General features: G+C 44.0%; 2 protein-coding genes across 3 annotated transcripts in view; one reads left to right on the top strand and one right to left on the bottom strand.

The window, feature by feature from the left end:
- The window catches only part of Zc3h12c (zinc finger CCCH-type containing 12C), a 57626-nt gene extending 50875 nt beyond the window's left edge, over nt 1–6751 (bottom strand). Inside the window, exon 1 of one of the 2 annotated variants that reach the window (XM_041638463.1) lies at nt 6393–6751. In XM_041638463.1, the coding sequence (XP_041494397.1) occupies nt 6393–6416 (24 nt within the window). In that variant the 5' untranslated portion in view covers nt 6417–6751. Of the gene's footprint in view, nt 1–5909; nt 5991–6392 lie in introns of those variants that run through there. The other variant, XM_041638465.1, reaches the window with a different exon arrangement.
- Nucleotides 6423–8052, top strand: LOC121438228 (synapsin-1-like). Its single transcript, XM_041638403.1, has 3 exons — nt 6423–6433; nt 6487–6824; nt 7922–8052. The coding sequence occupies exons 1-3, from the start codon at nt 6423–6425 to the stop codon at nt 8050–8052; spliced, it is 480 nt and encodes a 159-aa protein (XP_041494337.1).
- Nucleotides 8053–8775: the final 723 nt, after the last annotated feature.

Raw genomic sequence — 8775 nt, forward strand, 5'->3', positions numbered from 1 at the left:
CAGGAGGTGGTGGCACATGCCTTTAATCCCAGCACTCGGAAGGCAGAGGCAGATGGATCTCTGTGAGTTCGAGGCCAGCCTAGTCTACAAGAGCTAGTTCCAGGACAGGCTCCAAAAGCTATAGAGAAACCCTGTCTCGAAAAAGAAAAAAGAAAAGGAAAAACAAACAAACAAAAAAACCAACCAAACTGCAATATTTGAATATATTCAATGTCATCCAGGCAGTAAAAATAATCCCTTACACCAGTGGTTCTCAACCTTCCTAACACTGTGACCCTTTAATACAATTCCTCATCTTGTGACTCCCAACCAGAAAATTACTTTCCTTGCTTCTTCATAACTGTAATTTTGCTACTGTTATGAGTCATAATGTAAATATCTATGTTTTCTGATGGTCTTAGGAGACCCCTATGAAAGGGTCATTCTATCAAAAAATGGGTCATGACCCCAGCTTGAGAACCTCTGTCTTAAGAGAATATTTAATGACATGGGAAAATTCTTATGAAGAGCAAGAAACGAAACTTTAATGTTTATACATTTTTAAAAGGAATGTACTCATGCTTATTAAAAGGATTTTAAAATGAAATAAGGACACTAACATTTTAATTATCTCTAGGTGAATTATAGGTGGTTTCCATAATTACTTTACACATTTTCTACATTTTAAAAATATGATAAAATATGCCAAAATATTAAACTGAAAACTTAAGTTTAAGAGAGAGTTTGAAGTGGTAAAAGGAAAAAATTGAAATGGAGTTTAGAAAACACTCTTCTTTATTTGAGACAATTTTCCCTATGTACGGCACAGCTAACTTTAACTGACTTAAAACTCATGGCCTTTGTGTTACTCAAGGCGCTTCTTTTGTCTTAGCAAAGACAGAAATAATATATTTCATCTAAATAGACCATTTATTGTACATCTCAAGTTTTTTTTTAATAGCTGTACTGGTCATCTTAAAATTAAGAAATTTCTAAGATCAATTCAGGCCAAAAAAAAATGACACAAATTTAACCGGGTAAGTTACAATGAGATGACTTCAGTTACCGAGCAAAGCATTCAATGTATGAATGTAAGTGTATAAAACAATGAAAACAGATGATGAAGTCAAAGCCCAGATCTGAAACAGACTAACTTACAGAATAGGGTAAAATTAAGCCCACATAATTTTGAATAGGAAATGAGTACAGATGACTAAGAGCAAAAACTAATTTTAACTTCATCCTAAAAGACATAGGGTAATAGAGTTAAAGGACTTTTGAAAACCCAAAAATATAAGCTTACATATTTATAACAATAGAAGCTTAATTTTATAGAAGTTTTACATCTGGCAACTCAATAGCTCCCAATACAACTAAGAGCCAGGGATTAAGTAAAAAGCAAAATAAATTTAAAAAAAACCCTCCTATCCAATCAATGATACTATTAAATATTTTTTTTACTAACTTAATGCCTTGCCTAACACTTTTTCATTCATTTAAAATTTTTATTACATTTATTTAGACAGTGAGCGTGTGTGTATGTGTGTGTGTGTGTGTGTGTGTGTGTGTGTGTGACAGAGGTGGGGGAGGGAGGAGAGAGAGCACTTTTTTTTTTTTTTTTTTTTTTTTTTGGTTTTTCAAGACAGGGTTTCTCTGTAGCTTTGGTGCCCATCCCGGAACTAGCTCCTGTAGACCAGGCTGGCCTTGAACTCCCAGAGATCCGCTTGCCTCTGCCTCCTGAGTGCTGGGATTAAAAGCATGTGCCACCACCACCCAGCCTTGGAATAATCTTTTTGTACACTGTGAAGATATGTCACTCTAATTGGTTTACTACAAAGCTGAACGACCAATAGCTAAGCAGGATTTCCAGACAGAGAAGATGCTGGGAAGAAGGAAGATGCAGAGGAAGCAGCATGGGCAATGCAGAGTCGAGGTAACCGAGCCACATAAAAGAACAAAGATTAAAAGATACAGGTTAATTTAAGTTATAAGACCTAGTTAGAAACAAGCCTAAGGTGTTGGCCAAGCTTTCATAATTCATAATAAGTCTCTACGTTGTGGTTTGGAAGCTGGCTGGCTACACACATGCCATGAAATGCTTGTGGAGGCTGGAGGACAACCTGTGAAAGTTGGTTGTCTCCCTCGACTGTGTGGGTTCTTGATTCAGGACATCAGTTTTGGAGGAAGCAAGCGCCTTTGCACACTGAGCCATCCTACCTGCCCTCATTTACTATTTTGTACCAGTCAAAGCAAAGCTCCAAAGTAGACAATGCTTAGTGGGTAGGAACAGAAATAAAATGAAGATTCTAACTTAGGATGAGAGTCAGCAAATGACAGAGCTGATGTCGGAGACCTCATCTGCCTGTGCCATACATACAATACAATCCTTCATTCCTTGACCTATACTATCCAAGAGTCCTCTACCCGATGTGCCCAAACTTCTGACACATTGACACACAGCATATTTGCAGGGCTTGAGAACTACACAATGAAGTTACCAAAAATAATGCAAAATAAACAAAATCTCCCATGAAGCAAGTCCTACAATGCTGTGTTGGGCTCTGTTCTTAGCCATCCTGAGTCTCATGTGGGTAGCAGGCTGGACACACCCACTAGGCCTTTTGACACTGACTTTTTAGTTTAAGGTTAGCTTGCTATCATTTACTTTCACAATGCAGAGATGATATCATCTGCAAATTAGAGAAAGTGAGGGACACTATCACTAAGGAGCAGCTACTAACAGATAGAGAAGACGGTATCACCGATGTAGTCAAAATAATTAATTCCTCACACTTCCCACATCTAACACAATCTGCATAGCTACTTAAAGTGTGAATTTCTGTCACTGGGACCAAAAGTCTTAACATTTCTCGTTTTCCATTTACATGTATGTGCACACTACAGTGCTCATGGGAGGTCACAGGACAACCTGCAGGAGCTGCTTCTCTCCTTCCACCTTGTAAGTCCCAGGAATCAAACTCAGGCCATCAGGTTTGGCAGCAAGGACTACCAGCTGAGCCATCTCACCAGCCCAACTGTCAAAGATTTTTCAAGTTACTCTTTAATTAAAACATGATGAAATCAGCCTTCTTACTCTGATAGTGGGTTTACAAAACGTATTCTTTTCGATCATTATATTTAGAAAGACATTCTCAAACCACAGACACTGAAAACACACTTTTACTGAACTATTCAAAGCATTATGATACTGAAATATTAGGAAAACACAAATGTCTGAGAGCAGGAGGATGATTACATAAAGTAACCTCGTGGAAGGAAAATATTTGAAGCATTGTTAATATAATAAGTAAATCTTGATGGTCATTAACATAGAAATTGAAGGGGGTTTCAACTCTTTAAATAATATAACTCTAAGTATAGGGGAAAGTGCTCTGCCTTCTTAAAAAAAATTCCCAAAAATGATGCTATTGCATGGTTCCACTTCACAATAATATGCATGAATATACTAAGTTACAGAGACTTTAATACTGCCACAACAAGGATGCTGCATGGCTAAGTTAGAAACCCTCACTCTATCATTGTTAACTACAGTTGAATGTACTTAAAATGCAGTAAGGCAGTAAGGTGATATTTTTTGTTTTGTTTTGGTTTTGTTTTTGGAGTAACTGGAACACTGCAGGTCAAACTCCAGGCTCTCACCAGTTGAAGGCTAAACCTGGCATCCTCCTTTGATAAATGTTCATTCTCCACTCATTCATTATTTTTCTTCCCAATATAAGCAGTCACATGACTACCAGAGTTCTAGGACATGAGGCTCACCCAGCACTAGCTACTTAAACCTAATTTTGAGGCCTTACACAGAATCTGCATTTTCCACGTCTTCACTCATGGTTCTGAGGGACTTGCGCTGAGCATTATGCTCCGTTAGGAAGCACTCCTCTAGAGGTTAGAGATTTAACAACGAAACAACTTCCAGTGAGCAAGAATTGGCAGATCAGCTTATTATTTTACAGTCTCACGTTAAAAAGTTTCTTTGTAAAATTTCCTCAACATCTTGGTTCTTTAAAAATCTCAAGTCAGAATGAAAGAACTCTTCTAAATTTAGATAAAAAACAAATCACCAAGCAGATATTGACAGCAACATTTTTAGACATACACAGTAGTTCAATGCAAGGGTCACTGAACTCTGCTAGAATGATAGCAAGGTAATTCAATTTGGACTAATTTTAAAGGAACATTTTCTATTAACCTCTTGGGGTCCAATTTGGCAGTTCTAACCCACCAAAACATCTCCATACCAGCCCAAAATATAAAACAGGATATTTTTATTGTGATCTGAAAAAAAAAGGTAAAAGGAAGTGACTAATAAAAGCTCCGTTTAGCATATAAACACTCCAAGTTTCTACTTCCCATCCTTCAGTATTTTCCATTACACTGGATAGTTCATTAGGCTGTCATTATTATATATACGTTAAAAATATTGATCTCTTGACACTGAATAGTTCATTAGGCTGTCATTATTATATATACATTAAAAATATTCATTTCTTGATTCTTATCCAAGTTGGGTTATGGGATACAAATCAGTGGTAAAAAACCTAGCATTCAGAGTTCAACCCCAAATATCAAAAAGAAAAGAAAATGCTCACTTATTTTGTATATGTTTTCTGGTTTTGTTTGGCTGCTTGTTTGGGGATGAGGATGCATATTTTATAGCCCTCGCTGGGCTAGGACTCAAGAGATCTGCCTGTTTCTGCCTCCCAAATGCTGAGATTAAAGGCATGTATCCTGGTCTTAATGGTTAGATAATTGAAAAATTGCAACTTACTTTGAAAGTAAAAGTGATTCTTTAAAGGAAGATATTCAAACATTCAAAATTTAAACATTTAAATCATGGATTCAGATTGAACAGAAAATGGGTCTTTTTACAGTACCTTCAAGTAGACAGATTGACAATGACAAGATTTAGTAAGACAAGATGTGACCAGAAAGATATCTGAAGGATGCACGGTCCTGGGGTGTGGACCAACGTTAAGACTGGTTTTCATAAATCTTTAGTGAAGCTGTCTATTCAAAGGTCAGATAATACCAAGATTAAGAAACTGTAAGTCAAATTCATTAGACACGTAAGAGACAAATTAAGTCATGCCCTTGTACCTACCCATGATTTTGTTTGAGACATCCTCCTATCTAGCCCTGGCTAACCTCGAATTTAGGATCCTGTTGCTTCAGATGAGTGCTGGAATCACAAGCATGTATCCCATTGCTCCTACCTGTGGTCTAAATTTTTTAATGGGTCTTGGAAAGTCAAAAAAAAAAAAAAGATAAAGCGTTTGAGGCATGTCCCCTGTTTTGTGTTTATATTTGAAGTAGAGAATGAAACTCTCAGTAAGAAAATGCGTGAAGAACTGTACAACTTTCTCAGATTTCTAAATATACAACGCTTAGGCCCAATTATCTCTCCATCTATTCTAAGGCGGTTTAAAAAAAATGAGAAAAAGAAATCTGAATCAATAAGCGCCTGATGGAGCTGGAGATACTCCAAGACAGTCCTGCAACCAATAGGAGAACTTTCCCTAAATGTGGATTACGGTTTCATCTCTTTATCACAAAACTGAGAACACAAGCCCCCGAGTGTTAACGGATACCCAAAGCAGCAGGAAACCCAGTTAGAGTAATCAGTACGGGGAAGCAACCGCTGTTTGTAAGGACTTTAAGGGACAATAAAGGATGAAACAGTTTAAGGGACGAAAAGCGGGATTCATTTCTCCAAGTTAAGGAGCACCTTGTCTCGGGGAGTTAAATATGAGCCTAGCAGAAATGGACGCGGGCTTCGGGCGGGAGGCTGAGGAGCGGGGACCGGGACGAAGGGTGATGGGTTTCCCTAGACCCGCCAGAGGACGGGTGGCAGGAGGGCTAAGAAAAGCGAATGGCGGGGGGCTGGACGGAGATGCCGGGTGATGCCTCACCCCACGGGCGCGCGAGGGTCCGAGCGGCAGGATCACAGCGGTGGGTCCGTTTCCCTCGGCGGCGCCCGGGCCCACCTCCATCTTCGCTGGCCGTGGCCCTCGGGGTGGGGGGGCGGGGGACGGGCAGGAGCCACCGGACCGGCGTTCTAGGCCGCCGGGCCCGGCCTCACCTCGCTCGAATTCCCCGCGGGGCCGGCGCCGCCCGCGGGCTGGATGCGCTCGGCTTTCCCGCCCGGCGTTCCTGGGCGCCGGGCGCCGGGGCCACTCGACCTCGGGGGTCGGAGCCGCCTGGGCCTGGAGTACCCTGAGCGCGGCCGCCCCGGCCCCGGCAGATCCCGAGCTCCGCGCTCGGGCCCGGCCTCCCCGCCCCGCGGGCCTCCTCGCGCCGGCTGGCTCGGGAGCACGGAGCCCCGGGGACGGCGAGGAAGGCGACCGCGGCCACCCCCGCCCTCTTCCCAGCCCGCGGGCCGCCGCGCCACCCACCTGCAGTGTCTTCTCCGCAGCCATCACGACATGCTCTGGAAGCCGGGCCGGCCCCGGGTCCCCTCCTCCGCCAGGCGGCCACCTCTCGCCTCAGCGCCGGGCCGCCGCGGCCGCCGCTAGGGCTCGGGCCGAGCGGGACGCTCCCCCATGCCGCCGGCCCGCCAGCCCGCTGGGCGGACTGCACGCCGGGGCCGCGGCTCTCAGGCGCCCCGGGGCTCCGCCGCCCGCTGCCGCGCTCCTCACTCGCCCGCTCGCCCGCCCGCCCCGAGCCGCTGCAGCCGCCGCGTGCCGCGTTCCTCCCCTCCGCTCCCTCGCCTTCCTTCGCCGCTGCTGGAGCGGAGCTTGGCAAACCAGCACCTGCTGCTGGAGAACGCCGAGAACTGAAACAGGAAACCCGGAGCCAGGGGGGAAACCCAGGAGGCGTGGAGAGGGGTGAGGGGAGCTGCTGGGACCTGTAGGGCTCTACCCTCCCCTCCTGCTCTTTTCCCTCCGGGCCCAACCCCGGGGTCTGGGATCCCTCCTCTCCACTCCCCAGTTTTGCTCTCGACGGTGCCTCTTGAACTGGCCACCTTATCTCTAGCCTACCCCAGCTCAGATCTTGTCCTGGGCAGTCAAGGAAATCGTGTTGCTTTCTCAGGACAGGTCCCCGTTTGTTGACTTATTATTAATAACCTGCAATGGTGGCGAAGGGGGGCGGATTGGACGACAAACAAAACACCACACCCTGAGTAATAAAACTAGTAAGGGAATTTAAACAAATGAAGCAGTAGGGATTTCACCCTTTGGGAAGGACTTCCTTCAGCTAGGGAAATGGCATTGCTGGAAATGGCAATCACTTCGGAATTGAGGTTAAACCCAAGATAAGCTCAGATCTCTGGGCTGGGAGCAGGCAGCCCTGTGCACCGAGGTGGACACGTGTGAATAGCTCTGAGCGCAGAGCACGCCTGTTTCAGAGAAGTGAACAACACCTAGCACAATCTAGGTCAACTTCTCGGAAATGTTCCCACCATCTTACTCATCTGCTTATGGAAATGTTATCAGGAGTCTCACTTCTCGCCCTAGCTGCTGGATACATCTAATTCTGGAGCAGGAGGGAAAGACGCTAATGGGCTATTGCCACCATCGGTAGTTTGCTTATATCATGAAATTGCCACTACAGCCAGGCAAACTAGGTATTATGATCCAGTTTATTGTTAGACAGTCCAAATTGTAAAATTTTATACAGCTTGAATAGAAGAAAGCACGTGTTTGTCCCAGGACTGGCCTATGGCGCCTTTGGTTACACTTTTCGCTTTTATTAGAATTGTTTTTTGTGGTTTTTTTTTTTTTTTTTTTTTTGGTTTTTCGAGACAGGGTTTCTCTGGAGCCTGTCCTGGAACTCGCTCTGTGTTTCTTGCCTTTCTGAATTGTTTTCAATAGGACATAGATCATTTAAGCCTGGATTTTGGTCTATTCAATGTTCTAGCATTCATGATGTCTATCAAAGCTCGAACTGCATAGTTCAATGTTTCTTTTCTTTTTTGCATCAGTGAAATTTGCCTTCGTGGCTCCAGTGAGCAGCGCGCCTATCCCCATTGCATCTTTAAGTTTTGAAGAGGTCCCAGCTGAAAGCATCCTTCCCAGGATTCCCAGAGAGAAGAGAGCAGGGTGTCTTACTTAGCCCGTTCTCCGCCTTCAGCGGACTAGTCTTGGGGCCTAACAATAAAACTGCAGGCAGGAAGTTGGCGCTGGTGGTCCACAGTTTTGGTATCACATTGGAGACCCCAGGAAGACTAGAAATCTGTTCTCTGCAGCAGGTGAGATTTTTGGCAGGAGAGTTAGAATACTCCGGGAAGGCAGCCCCTATACACTGGGCCAAACCTACAGAAATCTCTGGAGCAGGACTAAGAGGTGGCAGGGACTTAGAAAGAAATTTGGCTGGCAGAAAACAGTAAGTCCCAGCCACTATGAGATGACTTTAGTGACACCAGGAAATTTCTCCATTCTACAGTGTCCTGCCCACACACCCTGCCTCTTGCCCCGTGTCCTGCAATTGACTCATCCAAGTTCCAAGATTGGGCACTCTGTAAGTACTTTGAGATAAGATGAATATTATTTGTTAAAACTAGTATTTACTAGATGATTATGAAATTATAAATACTAGCCTTTGCATATATTTTCTTTCTTTTTTGTTGTTTTTGTTTTGTTTTGTTTTTTGAGACAAGGTTTCTCTGTAGCTTTGGTGCCTGTCCTGGAACTAGCTTTTATAGACCAGGCTGGCCTCGAACTCACAGAGATCCACTTGCCTCTGCCTCCAGAGTGCTGGGGTTAAAGGAGTGTGCCACCACTGCCCGGCTTGCATACGTTTTCTTGTATAATGCCCACAAACTCCACAGAGAAGGCT

The sequence above is a fragment of the Microtus oregoni genome, unplaced genomic scaffold, assembly GCF_018167655.1.
Source record: "Microtus oregoni isolate MIOR12 unplaced genomic scaffold, Mior012 000055F_ref0000237, whole genome shotgun sequence".
In the NCBI taxonomy this organism is placed as follows: domain Eukaryota; kingdom Metazoa; phylum Chordata; class Mammalia; order Rodentia; family Cricetidae; genus Microtus; species Microtus oregoni.

Coding starts and splice junctions, on each gene's coding strand:
- LOC121438228 (XM_041638403.1), top strand. Junction 6,825..7,921: donor CCCAGGAGGCGTGGAGAGGG/GTGAGGGGAGCT, acceptor TTTTTGCATCAG/TGAAATTTGCCTTCGTGGCT.